The 16522-nt window shown below is 44.1% G+C and overlaps 1 protein-coding gene across 2 annotated transcripts; it reads right to left on the bottom strand.

Annotated features, from left to right (window-relative positions):
• Positions 1 to 1015: 1015 nt before the first annotated feature.
• CLP1 (cleavage factor polyribonucleotide kinase subunit 1) lies at positions 1016 to 15663 on the bottom strand. Of its 2 annotated transcripts, none has more exons than XM_058196787.1 (3): positions 15540 to 15663; positions 9289 to 9913; positions 1016 to 2764 (listed from the first exon to the last, which is right to left on the bottom strand). In XM_058196787.1, the coding sequence occupies exons 2-3, from the start codon at positions 9892 to 9894 to the stop codon at positions 2093 to 2095; spliced, it is 1278 nt and encodes a 425-aa protein (XP_058052770.1). In that variant the 5' UTR covers positions 9895 to 9913; positions 15540 to 15663; the 3' UTR covers positions 1016 to 2092. The 2 variants fall into 2 exon arrangements, with proteins under 2 accessions (XP_058052770.1, XP_058052761.1); XM_058196778.1 differs by lacking the exon at positions 15540 to 15663 and adding an exon at positions 12525 to 12712.
• Positions 15664 to 16522: the final 859 nt, after the last annotated feature.

Genomic DNA, 16522 nt, shown 5'->3' with positions numbered 1-16522 from the left:
TTGAAGTATAGATTGCATTACAGTATACCTACAAGTTAGCCATTCAGCAGTGAAAAGCATCAGCAAACTAATAAACGCAATATAGGATGCTAAAATATTTTGATTCACAGTTGAATTCAGGGGTAGTATTTTAGTATGTATATATGTATGTAGTATGTATATTTTAGTATATTTAGTATATTTTAGTCTCCAGAATCACAAAAGCTTGTTGGCTGAAGGAAACCAATGGTGCATATTATTTTGAATCAGCTGGATGAATTTCTCTGAACATCTGTGAGTGTGCAGAATACAACAGGAAGACAAAGATTTCACCTCAAACTTTTTAAAATAATTTCCATTTAAGTTTAAAATTGCAATAACAAAAATAATATCAACTAAAAAAGATTAAAAAGGCCAAAGGGAAAAAAGAAAAAATGAGTTTGGAGAGGCGATCCATTCACTGGCTCCTCTTTCCATCACGGACATTGGCTCCGCTCTCTGCAATTAAGTCAGCCACTGCTTCCCCAGGGATCCCCGGAAAGGCTTCACCTAAACTCAGCCCACTTAAGACTCTGAATTTATTTTGTCACCTGAATGAATATTCGACACAATCATATTAGTTGTAGGACTGAAAAGGCATGATAGAGAAAAACAAAAACAGTATTAGAATCCATATAGCATGGTGTTCTGGACTATAGCCTCCATCTTTGTATTTTGTAAGTGTCATCAAGATGACGGAAACAGCAATCTTGTTTATAGGAGACAGTTCCATACACTTCCATAGAGCCGTTTGAATTAAAGGAAAGTATTGATGTACCTTAAAAATCAAGCTGGATTAATATTAGACCATTTTAACGATTATATTGTAGAAACTTTGTTCAAGAAACTTGAATCAAAGTTTAAGACGGTACTGTAATTATTGCACTGTAATCACTTTTGACATTAAATTCTCTAGAAATTAGGGAAGAGACATATTCTTACATAGAAGTGTGCTGTTGATGTGATTATATTTTAATAAAGGAGACCATGACCATCCCCAAGTTAAAGTTGTTTATTTGTTGGACTTCCCTCCCACCTGGATAGCTAAATAAAGTTATCTTTGCTAACAGAATAGCGAGTTTTATCTAATGAGATCTGGGAAGAACAAGCATTTTGTCAAGAGTTGTTTTAAAGGTGCTGAAGTTCAGTAAATAAGAATTACCAGTGGATCAGCAGGGAATCCTGAATCATCTGATGATGAAAGGATTTTTTGGGGAAAGAAGGGACAAATAGGAGTATCTTGGCTACTTGAGCCTTGTGAAATCTGTGTTTTCATGGTTTTTGCTGTGAAACTTTCTCTTTGCACTAATATAGTATAAAGGCAAAATAACTTGCAAGATTGTAAGACCACTTTTTGTAAATTCAGTTCTTGCAGGACCTAGACATCATAGTGTTACATAGACAGGGCCACAAATATACTACTCATATTTTTGTGATTTATTGAAATAGATTGATTTAAAAATGTCTTTAATATGAAGGGAACTGGAATCACAAACCGCTCCAGGTTCCTCAAAATGGAGAATAACTTAAACTACAATTGTAGATTTAAAAAATTGGAACCTCTGTGCAAATACACTTTCTAATCCTATAAAATTTTCTAACTTGGCCTGCAGATTGCAAATATATCTATTCTTCAAATATTCTCCATCAATATGGGGAGGTCATTGATAGATGGATCCTTCAAAATGTATATCACTAACGACTTCCATGCTTACACATTTATGATGGAAGCCTTATGATGAACATATTAGGCAGAATCCCAGTTTCAGAAAAAGAGGCTCAAGTAAAAATGCAAACCAAATAATTCTGAAGTCTGCAACTATTTTATCTAATATAGTTGTTCGTGAGCCAAAATCTATGAATCTTCTGAGATTCAGGTTTGAGAATTTTATCTAATGACGGATAAAAAAACAGAACTGACTTTTTTCCCTTTCAAATGACTCAACTTCTGTACTCAATTCTTATACCTCTTTTTTGTCATCTCCATTCTGTATAGCAATTATTCCATTTAAAATTGTAATTTTATTTGTAAAAGAGCTACTAGGAACTTGGTGGAGCTTTTCCAGTCTGGACACTACTTGAGATCCATGAAACGAATGTCCATGATGAGCAGGAAATTCTTTGGCAATGGGCGTGGTGCTGGTGAAAGCACTGTGAACACTTGGCGTTCCAGATCTACTCCAGTTACCACAATGAAACCAGCCACACTGGTCTCAGAGATGTTCTCATCAGTGCCATCTGCAGTGCTGACACTTAATAGATGATGAACCATGTCACGGCCGGGTGTAACTGGGACTAGCTTGAGTTGATTGTCTTCCTGTGACATGCCCAGAGGCAGACATGAGTCAGGGATAGTGGGAGCTCCCACTTTATATATCTTAACATCAGAGAACTTGACATCAAAAGCATGTGGATAGAAGCATCCTCGGAAGCCATAGAAGTATTCACGTATGCGGTCATCACGAAACTCCCGCCGGAAATCTTTAGAGCGCTCTACCACTCCACCTGATTTGGGAAGTAGCACAGTTCTAACAAAGTGAGGCAGGTCTCGTTTCAGTTCATTGTAGAGGCGTTCTTGATCCAATACTACAACAACATCAACTTCAAAAGCAGAAGCAGCATGTACAAGTGCCTGATATCCAGATCCCTTCACCCAGCCACAAGTATTGATGATACAGCCGCTGATTGAAGCTCTGCGGTTCACTTCACAGCGTTGATTAAACACATCAGCCAAGCGAGATGTGATCTACAGAAAAACAACAAAATAGAAGCATATAATTAACAGGAAACTATAAAACTCATGGGATAAAACACTTAGGACGTGAAGTGAAGCTAATCCTTTTTGGAAGGCTCAGCCCTTCTAAAGTTCATACTTGTGAGAAAGGGTTTTTTAAAAGTTATGAAACTGCCTTTAGACAAAGACCATTTATTTGTCACCATAGCCCATCAGGGCCTAATTTGGTTTAAGCCTCCATGTTACCCACAATATTTTAGCCAACTACTAAAACTCATGAGCTAAAATACCTTCCCATTAAGTTATAACCATTTCCCTCTTAACAGTTTTAAATAGTTGCTACCACAAAGACCCTGAAAACATCATTCATATATCAATCTTTACTCATTATGTAACCTACTCCTCAACCTGATAAATCTTGGATATATCCTAATAAATCTTGGATAAATCAATACTTTGCATCCTGATTCAGGGTTACCAAGCCTGCATTCCTAATTTTTATCATGAGTATAGCAAGATTTAAACTACAATTATGTTTGAATCAGACTTCCAGTTCATAAGTTAAATAAACCTGATTAACATGATAAAAGTAAATAAACATCGATTATAGATTAAGAAGACTGTTTTTACCTGGCTGTATTCTTGATAAAGCTTTGTTTATACAATACATTATACCATAAATCACAGCTAACAAACCAGAACAGCTATGTTTCCTATAGCATGCCTAAACAAGTTTCTGAGGTTTTTAAATTACAAATAATAATAATAATAATAATAATAATAATAATAATAATAATAATAATAATAATAATAATAATAATAATAATAATAATAATAATAATAATAATAATAATAATAATATTTTAATTTGTATACCGCCCTTCTCCCGAAGGACTCAGGGCGGTGAACAGGCAGATAAAATACAAATACACACAATAATTAAAAACATCCCTTAAAAAACTAATTTAAATGCCCAAATGTTAAAATTACATACTCCCCCATAAAATCACAAAACTTTAAAAACCCATCAAATAAAGATAAAAATCAGGCTAGTCCAGCCATACAAAATAAATAAGTTTTAAGTTCGCGGCGAAAGGTCCTAAGGTCAGGTAATTGTCGAAGTCCGAGGGGAAGTTCGTTCCACAGGGTCGGAGCCCCCACAGAGAAGGCCCTCCTCCTGGGGGCCGCGAGTCGACAGTTTGGCTGACGGCAACCTGAGGAGTCCCTCTCTGTGGGAACGTACCGGACGATGGGAGATAGAGGCCGGCAGTAGACGGTCCCGTAGATAGCCCGGTCCTAAGCCATGGAGTGCTTTAAAGGTGGTAACCAATACCTTGAAGCGCACCCGGAAAACAACAGGTAGCCAGTGCAGTCTACGCAGGATAGGTGTTATGTGGGAGTTCCGAACCGCTCCCTCAATAACCCGCGCAGCCGCGTTCTGAACTAGCTGAAGTCTCCGGGTGCTCTTCAAGGGGAGCCCCATGTAGAGAGCATTGCAGTAGTCCAGGCGAGAGGTAACGAGAGCATGAGTGACTGTGCATAAGGCATCCCGGTCCAGGAAGGGACGCAACTGGCGGATCAGGCGAACCTGATAAAAAGCTCTCCTGGAGACAGTCGTCAGATGGTCTTCAAAGGACAACCGACCATCCAGGAGCACGCCCAAGTTGCGTACCTTCTCCATCGGGGCCAATGATTCACCCCCGACAGACAGCCGCATCTGCAGCTGACTGTACCGAGATGCCGGCATCCACAGCCACTCCGTCTTGGAGGGATTAAGTTTGAGCCTGTTCCTCCCCATCCAGACCCGTACGGCTTCCAGACACCGGGACAGCACTTCGACAGCTTCACTGGGGTGGCCCGGGGTGGAAAAGTACAGCTGAGTATCATCAGCGTACAGTTGGTATCTCACCCCAAAGCCACTGATGATCTCACCCAGCGGCTTCATATAGATGTTGAACAGGAGGGGTGAGAGAATCGACCCCTGCGGCACCCCACACATGAGGCACCTTGAGTCGATCTCTGCCCCCCTGTCAACACCGTCTGCGTCCGGTCAGAGAGGTAGGAGGAGAACCACCGATAAACGGTGCCTCCCACTCCCAACCCCTCCAACCGGCGCAGCAGGATACCATGGTCGATGGTATCAAAAGCCGCTGAGAGGTCTAATAGGACCAGGGCAGAGGAGTAACCCCTATCCCTGGCCCTTCAGAGATCATCCACCAGTGCAACCAAAGCTGTCTCAGTGCTGTATCCAGGCCGGAAGCCGGACTGGAACGGGTCTAGACAGCTTCATCCAGGTACTGGGGTAGCTGACATGCCACCACTCTCTCTACAACCTTCGCCGTGAAGCGAAGATTGGAGACTGGCTGGTAGTTCCCTAAAACAGCTGGGTCCAGGGAAGGCTTCTTGAGGAGGGGTCTCACCACCGCCTCTTTCAAGGCCGCGGGAAAGACCCCCTCCCGCAAAGAAGCATTTGTAATCCCCTGGAGCCAGCCTCATGTCACCTCCTGAGTAGCCAGTACTAACCAGGAGGGGCACGGATCCAGTAAACATGTGGTGGCATTCAGCCTACCCAGCAACCTGTCCATGTCCTCGGGAGTCACGGGATCAAAGTCATCCCAAACCACCTCAACAAGACGGGCCTCAGAACCCTCGCCTGGATCTACCCAATTTTGATCCAATCCGTCCCGAAGCTGAACGATTTTGTCGTATAGATAACCGTTAAACTCCTCGGCACGCCCTTGTAGGGGGTCCTCCCGCCCCTCCTGTTGAAGGAGCGAGCGGGTCACCCGAAACAGGGCGGCCAGGTGGTTATCTGCCGACGCAATGAGGGAGGAAACGTAAGAATGCTTCGCAACCCTCATTGCCACTAGGTAGGTCCTACTATAGGACCTAACTAGTGTCCGGTCAGCCTCAGAGCGGCTGGATCTCCAGGCACTCTCTAGGCGTCTTCTCCGGCGCTTCATCTCCCTCAGCTCCTCGGAAAACCAAGGAGCTGGTTGAGACCGACGCCGGGTCAGAGGCCGCAAAGGCATGACACGGTCCAAAGCTCCAGCCGCGGCCCGTTCCCAGGCCGCAACTAGTTCTTCAGTCGAGTCGTGGGCCAGGTGCTCGGGAAACAGCCCAAGCTCCGTCAGGAACCTCTCCGGGTCCATCAGGTGCCTGGGACGGAACCAGCGCATTGGTTCCGTCTCCCTGCGGTGGTGGGTAGCGGTCAGAAAGTCTAGACGAAGGAGAAAATGATCTGACCATGACAAAGGTTCAACAACTAAATCATTTAAAACCAGATCATTAGACCACTGGCCAGAGATAAAAATCAGGTCTAGGGTGTCTCCCCCGACGTGGGTAGGGCCGTCAATTAACTGAATCAGGTCCAAGGCCGTCATGGAAGCCATGAACTCCTGAGCTGCCGAAGATGCTACGCCGGCTGATGGCAAATTGAAATCCCCCATGACCAACAGTCTGGGGGTTTCAACTGCCAACCCGGCCAGCAACTCCAACAGCTCAGGCAGGGCTGTAGTCACGCAGCAAGGAGCCAGGTACATGATCAACAAGCCCACCTGAGTCCTACGACCCCACTTCACGTAGAGGGATTCACACCCAGCTATCTGAGGCACAGTGGTTTCCCTCGGCTCGAGATTCTCCTTAATAATAACCGCCACCCCTCCACCCCTACCCTGGGCCCTCGGCTGATGGAATGCTCGGAAACCTGGTGGGCACATCTCCACTAGGGGGACCCCCCCTTCGGTGCCCAACCAGGTCTCCGTAATGCCCATAACGTCCGCGGTCCCTTCCTGAATAAGATCTGAAATCAGGGGGGCTTTATTAACCGCGGACCTGGCATTACATAACATCAGCCGAAGACCCAGGTCCCGATTACTCTGGCCACTCGGGTCACGGGAAATTCCTGGGGGGCCGGAGCATGCAATCGCTCGTAAACAGCGAGGGTGAGCCCCCGAAGCCTGATGTGGCCCCCCCCTTCCGTCATATCTGCCTCTCCCACTTACCGTAGTAATAGCTCGACCCTGACAAACTGGAACGACACCCCTCGCCACAACCCCAGGACCTATTAAATTACAGCCGCAAATACATGGTGGACCTAGCCCCCTCCCTGACGGGTTTTCTCCCCCACCCATCCACCCCCCCCATTAAAATTCCCATTAAAACTCCCCTTAAAAAAACGGGTAAAACAATTAATTAAAAATCCCCTAAGTCTCCTATTTTTGGCATGCCACCTCTCGGGGTTCCAAAACCCGTCCTCAAGATGGGCCCTCGATAGTGTAGGGGGCCAAACCCACGAGAGAGGGGAATCTCGCAGGGCAAGAAGGTCAGCCGCTGTGAATGTCCGCATAATAAGAGTCCGGCAAACAAGCCCATCCTGGACCAATCAAGATGATAATTGATAATTCCGGCAATTCCGGGTAAGAACAGTTGAGAAATAGTTCTTGGGCGGTAGATGAATAACACCGCCATGATTCAGTCAGTTTCACCAACCCCTCATTCTACAGTCCCGAGGGGTGGTTAAAGGAGGAAGGGGGAAGCTGTTACACTGTTAGGCCAGGGGCATCCACTAGGCCAGGCCGCTCAGCTGCTAAGCCATGTCTCTCCCAAAGTCCGGGGGGGGGAGCAGGATCTTAAAAAGGTCTTAAAAAAGTCCCCCCCTGCAGGCGGTCCATAGACATCCTTTAGGTGGTAAAGATGATAGAGGGGACGTCCACTAGGCCCGAGGACAGCCTCCAGATGACACCAGCAAGGCGTCCATCGGGCCCACCTGCGATCTCCAAGTTAGGCCGCCCAGCCGGCCCGGCCGCCAGGCCACTGGAATAGGCCGCTGGAATAGGCCACTCGCCCGCTGGGCCCACTGGGCCACACCACCGGCTCCGACCCCCAGGCCAGTTCGCCGGGCCCAGCGGCCCACCGTCGGGCCAGGCCGTCTCCAGACCGGTCAGGCCAGGCCAGGCCAGGCCGCCGCTACCGCCGTTGCCGCCGCTGATGACCATACCGCTGGGGGGGAGAGAGCTCCAGGCTCCTCCCAAGGAAACGCCGAGCCGGCCGCCGCTGCCGCTGCTACTGAAGGCCCGGCCGCCGCCGCCGCCACCATCGGCGGGAAAGACCAGGCCAGGCCGCCATCACCGACGATGGTCTGTCGATGATGGGAGAGAGCTCCGAGGCTCTCCCCAAGGCCATGCGAAGCCCGGCCGCCGCCACCGCCGCCGAAGAATCCGGAAAAGCCCGGCCACCACCGCTGGAGAAGGCCGGGCCATCGCCGTTGGGGGGCTCTCCCCGAGACCATGCGGAGCCCGAGGCCATGCGAAGCCCGGCTGCCGCCACCGCCGCCGGAGAATCCGGAAAAGCCCGGCCGCGGCCGCTGGAAAACGCCGGGCCATCGCCGTTGGGGGGAGAGCACTCCGGGGCTCCTCCTGAAGCGACCCGGAGCCGCCCAGCCCCAATCTACCCCTCCCCTGACTGAGCACACCGCCCTCTACCCGGGCGGGGGGGTCCAAGTTCCCAAAAAGACCCCCCCAAGCCCGGTCGGGTCCAGAAGAGGCCTGTCGCCGCATCTCCCGTTCAGCGGCGCGGCGCCATCTTGGACATGTGTGGTTGTATAACTTGTACAAAACACAGCTGTCAAACTGTCAAAGGTAATGGAGTGAATTCTCATACATTTACAAAATCTTAATACGACATTTTTCAGACCATAAGACACACCGGTGTGTAAGACGCACCGGTGTGTAAAACGCACCAAGATTTCGAAGAGGTAAGCAAGAAAAAAAAGTTTTTGCCCTCCCCAGTCCACAGGTAAACTCTGCAGGCCTCCCAAAGCCTCTGCATGCCCCGTTTATGTGAAAAATGGGTGTGTTTTTCACAAAAATGGGTGTGTTTTTGCCCTCCCCAGCCCACAGGAACACTCTGCCTCTCAAAGCCTCTGCGCACCCCATTTTTGCGAAAACAGACCCATTTTTCGCAAAAACAGGACGTGCGGAGCAGGGCTTTGGGAGGCCAAAAATTTCTGTATTCAGTGTATAAGACGCACCAATATTTCCACCCTCTTTTGGGGGGTGGGAAGTGTGTCTTATACTCCAAAAAGTACGGTAGTTATCTAAATAGCTTATACTCATCAGCTTCAAACTTCAAGAAAGAGAAATTCTACTTTCTTTATGAGTGAGTTTTGTATGGTAAACAACTTACCATGCTAATTTCTCTCTCATTATCTATTATGTTAGCACAGGCTATTTCTCTGATAATGGCCAATCACAGTTCAAATGGAATTCATAATTGGAGCAAAATGACAATAGTCATCTCCTGCTTATATATATCATTTAGTAATCAAGGGAATGAAGAGATTTGATTTATCATTATATCTTTTCTCCATGTAAAGAAAACAGGAAAAACTATTCCATAAAGGTCCAAAGAAACCAGACAATGTGTAGTTAAAAATGGTGCCTCAAGTTTCCATCCCAAAGTTCTATTCTGAGATCATTTATGGAGCCAAACAGAGGTCCACCTTGTCATTGCTTATTTCATCACACGATACTTACTTTGTTATAGAGTTTGATGTTTGTGCCTGGTGTGGTGGACCCAAAATGATAAACTAGGGGAGCTTGAACAGAGAATCCTTCTTCAACATCTGCAGGCCGCTCAATATAGAGTGCTCCCATAGTGCCTGGGATTGAAATTGAGCCCTGGCCTACATCCAGTTCCACAAATGTGGGTCGGCGTCCAAGACGCACAGCATAATTCAATAGCAGGCGGCAGACAGTTGACTTGCCTACATCTGTGGGGCCCACCACCATTACCCGAGGTCCCCGCTCATCTTCACGCTCAGCCTGCCACCGCATCTGCTCCAGAGCTGTGTGTGTGTTGAGATAGAGAAGCATGGGCGTATCTTTGGAGACATAGGCTACTTCAGTCCGACCAGTTAGTTGCACAGAACAACCATGCCAAGTAAATACAGCAACTTTAGCACCAGCATCAAAGGTGAATTTCTTGTTTCGTGTTAGCTCAGTTCCAAAGATTTCAGCCATGCCTGTCATAAGTTCCAGCTGGACAGTTTGTGAGGCCTCAACTTCAAAGCGGAGTTCAGTCTCTCTCTCCAGCTCAAACTTGGCAACCAGTTTCTTTTCATCTCCAGTCTCCTCTGCCATCTTGTGTTATTCACAAATTCTATGAGGACAAAGCATAATTTGACAAAATCATTTTAAAAAGTTTGTCATTGGATGCCAGACTTATGAAAAAATTTTCAAATTCTTTTTATATGAAACAGTGAGTGTTTCTCTCCTAAATATGTTCTCCAAAAGATGAACATATTTTGATTTCATATTTATAGTCTAACTAACTGTTCCTAAATTGGATCTCTCTTTGTATGTTGGATTACAACCCTCTTTAATAACAGATACTACTGTTGCTGGTTGAAACTTACGGGAACTTCAGTCTCAATAGCTAAGAGAACCCAATTTCCAAGGATTTAGGATAATTGAGTACAATTGGAAATACTCCATACTTTCCCAGAAAGACCAACCATTTTTTGGTAGCTATGATACTGACCTAAACCACTTTGATTGCTTCATAATGCTAATTCCTTCTAATGTAATGACCATATGAATAAAAAGTCATTCCTCTTTTTGTAGCATGTAGTAAAATGGAGACTGCATACTGAAAGCTTGCGTACATATTTGTTATTACTAATATTATTAAAAGATACTCTCCAGAGACACTGTGGTCTTAAATTACAATTGGATAGCTGTCCTTTTCAATGTACAGCTCTAGTATCTGAGGTTCCAGTTAAAGTTCCTGCTGATGACTTGACAAAAATGCAGAAATACAGTCTGTTTGACAACACTAGGATTTTGTTATGATTTCCCATCAAAGTCGTCCTCAGGAACGACTGTGCTTGGCTTTTCAAAACTAGTTGGCGTTTGCCGTGCAGCTAACAGTCAGATGAAAACTGGGCTGTATGTTAGTTCTAATTAGTCACATTTTTACTGCTTCAGCATCATAAAAACTCATCAATGAAATCTTATCTATGTACTCTCTAGGAGCATACCATGACTTGATGGCATGTAATGATGTAATGATGGCAGACTATTTACTGAATCTGCACTACTATTAATCGTTCCATAGTTCCCATCACCAATCTCTTTCCACTTATGACTGTATGACTATAACTTGTTGCTGGCAATCCTTATGATTTATATTGATATATTGATCATCAATTGTGTTGTAAATGTTGTACCTTGAGGAACGTATCTTTTCTTTTATGTACACTGAGAGCATATGCACCAAGACAAATTCCTTGTGTGTCCAATCACACTTGGCCAATAAAAATTCTATTCTATTCTATTCTATTCTATTCTATTCTATTCTATTCTATTCTATTCTATTCTATTCTATGTAATTAATCAATCAATCATGAAAATCACTGAAAAATGTTAAGGATTTATAGTGTGAGCTGATTATAGCAAAGAGATACCTCTCCCAAACGGATTTCAACCCCATCATTTCATCAATTACCAAAACAGCACATGAAAAACAGCAAGACTAAGGCAGGACCAAGAATGACATGTTCCCAAGGAAAAAAGAGAAGAGCCGCCTGGTGGACGGAATAGCTTAAAAGTTGAGCCATCCCTATAGTAACAGAGTCAGAAGCGTGAAGAAAGCAGCAGAAATCCACCCACTGATTAAATCCACAGGGATCCAAACGCTCCAGTCTCAAATTGACTTGACAACAGAACTGCAGTTACTCCGGAAGTGAGGGAAGCATGACAATTAGACAGCCATTTGATAGCCACTTCTTTCAAGGCAGCCTCCTCACCCAGTGGCACAAGGGAAATGTAGTTTACTGGTGCGTAAAAATCAAAAGGTGAGGAAATCCTGTTTGCCTGCTTCTGGGAAATGTGTTTTATGTCAATGCCACAAAGAGAGCTTTTCCTTAGATATTTTAATAATGATAAACTAAGAAAATCCTTTTCTCACCATATGAGAAGTGCAGTGGTTGGTGGATTGTCACTGGAGTCAAATTGTGATATTTCCAGAAAAGGGAGAATGTTTCTAACGCCACACTTCTATGTACAATAGTTTCTTCAGCTTAATATTACTTGGTGGCTTGATTCTTGCAAAAGGCATACTTATTTCTCTGTATTGCTACATTACTAGTATATTTTTGAAGGGAGGAGCTGCTAAATCTTCAAGTTCTCAGTATTAAAAGTGACTCTACCTGCTACTTTCTGTTCTAGGGAGAAGCAGTAGAGAAAATATGGAAAAGGGAAGTAACTGTCCAGCAAGGAGTTCCCAGTTTTTATTCTGCTGCACTTCTACTCCACAGCAGAAGCTTTTAGAGTTGTGCTTAGTATCAACAGCAGAACAGAGGACATAAGATGCCACAAGGATACTACTTACAGCAAAATCTAAAGTTCATTCATGATGATGATGCTATCTGTTAAGCTGCTTCCACAGTTTTTGATCTCGAATAGCTTTTTTTCAATTGTTTTATTTTTAATGTGATATTTGATGGTGTCTAGCCACTGTGTTCTTTGATGACCTAATTTCATTACCGCTGACCATTATGAGCCTAACTGCCTTTTTCAGTGAGTTTGATTGCATGACATGACTGAAATAAGTAAGCCAGAATTTTGTGATTTTTGCCTTCCAGCAATATGATTGGTTTTATATGATCCAATGCATTCATTGCTTTGATCAATCTGCAATCCCAAGAAAGTGAATTCTTGCATGCATCTGATCTCTTCACTTTCAACTGTTAGGCATTTTCATTATTCACAGTGATCATGAACTTGGTCTTTTTGATGTTCAGGGAGAGGCCAACATTTTTGTTTGCATCTTTAATCCTTTTAATCAGATGTTTCTGAAACGAGAATTGTGTCATCAGCTTATCAAATATTGTTGATCTTCCTTCCTCCAATCTTAACTTCAAGTTTTGAGTCTTCAAGTTCTAGCTTTCTATGATTACTTAAGCATAGAAATTGAATAAAAAAGGTGAAAACATGCAGTCTTGCCACATTTTTTCCTATACTGAAAAACTGCAGAGAAATATTAATTTGGAATCAGAATTTGCACTGAGTAATATCATTAGTGTGTTCAGAAAAGGGGTAATAAATATGGGACTAAAGCAAAAAGCATGACAAAACAATGAAGTATAAAGAGTGAAAAATTACAGACTAACCAGGCATATAGTGCACAAGAACATGCATGTAACTTGGGAACAGGAAAAAAGTAATTAATAGAATATGAGCTAAGAGAAGACTAAGTTAGAGATTTTAGTTTTCAACATCAAAATGTAAATTTAAAATATTTTTTGCATATCTATTCTGTTCTAATTTCAACTACAGACTGAGCTGCCTTTTTAAGCAAAAGGTCTACAGGAAAGTCTTTTCTATTAGAATTAGAATTCTTTACTGGCAAAGTGCGATTATGCACACAAGGTGCATAAGCTCTCAGTGTACATACAAAAAGAGTGGTAGATCATCAAAATCATTGCAAAAATACATTAATCATAAAACATTAGATATAACACTTAGTGATAGTCAAGGATACTAAATAAGCAATCAACATAAATCATACTGGGATACTAAGTAAACAATATAAATTGTAAGATACAAGCTACAAAGTTATTCATAAGGAGATAGATAATAGGGAAGTTGAGAATGATGATAGTAATACTGCCTTTCTAGATAGTTTGACAGTGTTGTGGAAATTAGTTGTTTAGCAGAGTGATGGCATGGGTGGAAAAACTGCCCTTGTGTCTAGTTGTTCTGATGTGCACTGCCTGATAGCATCGTTTTAAGGGTAGATGTTGAAACAATTTATGTCCAGAGTGTGAGGGGTCTGTAGATATTTTCACAACTCTCTTTCTGGCTTGTGCAGTATATATGGAAGGCAGGCTGGTAGCAACTGTTTTTTCTGCAGTTCTAATTATCTGTGAAGTCTGTGTTTATGTTGATTGGTTGCAGTGCCAAAAAGTTATAAAGGTGCAGATGACAGAATCAATAATTCCTCTGTAGAACTTTATCAGCAGCTCCTTGGGCAGTCTGAGCTTTCTGAGTTGGCACAGGAAGAACATTCTTTCTTGTGCTTTTTTAATGATGTATTTGATGTTAGGTGTCCATTTTAAGTCTTGAGATATTATAGAACCTAGAAACTTGACAGTCTCTACTGTTGCTACTGTGTTGTCTAGTATTATGAGTGGTGGTAGTGTAGGAGGGCATCTCCTAAAATCTACTATTTCTACAAGTATGTTCAGTTCAAGACTGTTCCGGCCAAACCACAAGGCTAGTTATTCAACCTCCAGTCTGTATGCAGATTTGTCTTCTCAAATGAGACCAATCACTGTTGTATCATCTGCAAACTTCAGTACTTTAATAGAGGGATCCTTTGAGATGCAATCATTGATATAGAGCAAGGATGTCAAACTCAATCGTGTTGCAAGCTGGATTGTGATGTATCACAATGTTTTTTGCCTTTGCGGAACCAGGGTGGGCAGGGTCTGCACGGGCCATATCCGGCCCACATGCCGCCAGTTTGGCAGGCCTAGTATATAGAGAGAAGTGGAGAGAGCACATATCCCTGGGGGTCCTATGCTAATTGTACAGGTGTCTGATGTGATTCTGCCTAGCTTCACCTGCTGCTTCCTGTCTGTTAGAAAGCTTATGATCTGCTTACAAGTGTGGTCAGGCACAGCTAACTGATTTAGTTTAGCTGGAACAGTATATGGAATTATTGTATTGAATGCCCAGCTGAAGTCTACAAGAAGGACTCTTGCATATATCTTGGGAGATTCAAGATTTGTAGGATGTAGTGCAAAGCCAATTACCAATATGACTTTTTGTGTAAAGAAATTGTTACAACAAATTTCCCTGATTGCAGACTTCCTACATGAAAACATGGGATCTTACACTATATTTGATTAAGGAAGCCAAAATAAAGCTGCTCTCAAACAACTCTAGAGAAGTAATAAACACTGTTCATTTTTCTTTTATTTGGGAAGAAACTGAAACTGAGTTCCAGCTCCAGACTGTGAGCAAAACGGAGTATAAAAGTGAGTAGTAGTATCCAACGTCTTTTCTTCTACTTAATATTGCAAGATCACTTTCTTATAGTGATCCTACACTCCCAATACAAAACGCAGAAGAGCTTGAAGGAGGAACCCGATTTCCTACCTGCCTACGAGATACCTGCACACCTCGAGGCGTAGCCTACAACTATGACCTCCACGCTTTAATAGTCCCCGTAAGTGATCCTCGAGGTGCCGCCTTAAAACAGATCACTCGGTAAAGATCAAGGTTCCTGAAACAGAACTCGAAAGGAGGAGGAGGCGGGGGAGGGTGACCGGCACGAAGTTTGGAGGACTATCCTGTCCATCCACCGGTTCCATCGGTGGGACAAGACGACGAGGAGCAGTAAAAGTCGGAGCGGGCCGGGGAACCTTCCTAACTCAGCCACAGACACCGCAGCAGGAGAGGCGTCGGAGCCCATTCGGGGTGTGACAAAGAGCGGCGAAAGCCGCGAGAGAAGAGGTGCGAAGCGGGATCTTCTGCGTGGCTGCTTAGCCGAGGCAGAAGTTGCACCGGCGGAAGGAAGAAGGGGGAAAAGTATGGGGGAAAGGGGGCGAGAACCTCCCTCGCCTCTCGCGCCTTTGGATCCCGAAGAAGAGCCCGAGAGCCGTTAGGCCCACGGAGCCCTCGCCCCACGGACGAGGAAGGACCCCGCTCCACGTCCGCCGCTCCCTAAAGAGGAGACGACGCTCCTTCCTTGGCCGCCTCCAACCTTTAGCACCTACCCGCCAGCGCCGTCCCTTCCGTAGCCGCGCCTTAGCCGCCGCTCCGCGAAACCAAGTAGTCGGTCGGTCGGCCCAAGCAGTCACAAGAAACACCAGCACGGGAAGTAGGGCGCGCATGCGCGTTCTCAAACCCGCTCGGGCTCGCCGGTTGGCCAGCCTGCTGCCCGTAGGCGCGCGCGCAGTCCCCTTTCCTCTACGCCCCCTCCTCCTTCTTTTCCTTCGAGCGCTCCTGAGGACATGCGCAGTAAGCTACGTCTGGCGAAAAACGGGAACGGATTCGTTTGCGTAAAGGGGCGGAACTGCGCCGTTAATAAATCACGACTCGGGGAAGGAGGAGCTCCAAAGCTGGAGATAGAAAAGGACTTATCGAAATGCCGGTTTCGTTACCAGGCTAGCTGAAGACGTTCGCTAGCCTGATAACGAAACGTTCGGAAACCAATCCACAAGCTCAAAGTAGTTATTCGCATGCCTGTGTGACGTTCGGAGTCTGGAAGCATTTGGAGCTGAAGAAGCTTCAAAGAAAAAACAAGAAAATCCAGTTGCCTTTTTTGAAGAACTTGCAAAAAGAGATTCCCTTGCAAATTAAACTGTTCAGAATGTCTTGAGCAGAATCTTCGGTTTTATTTCTGATAGAGGAAATGTGTAGAAATCATATTTCTAGCTTCTAAAAATGTCCAAGATACTTTTGTATAGTTTTGCTACCAATATGGATGAAAATAAATACGTGGCTACTGGTAGTCCCATAGTTGTAACTTCAGAGTTTTTAATTCTGTATAACTTTTGAAAACCTGTACTATAGTTAGTATTAGTAATATTATATTATATTATATTATATTATATTATATTATATTATATTATATTATATTATATTATATTATATTATTATATTAGTATATTATATTAGTATAATATTAGTATTAATATAGTTAGTATTGGTCCAATACACCTAAAAAGCATAATCATTCCAATTATACGTTTGGCAA

The sequence above is a fragment of the Ahaetulla prasina genome, chromosome 1, assembly GCF_028640845.1.
Source record: "Ahaetulla prasina isolate Xishuangbanna chromosome 1, ASM2864084v1, whole genome shotgun sequence".
Classification (NCBI taxonomy): Eukaryota; Metazoa; Chordata; class Lepidosauria; order Squamata; family Colubridae; genus Ahaetulla; species Ahaetulla prasina.
Note: the sequence above shows the minus strand (reverse complement) of the source record. Positions and strands in the feature narration are given on the sequence as shown.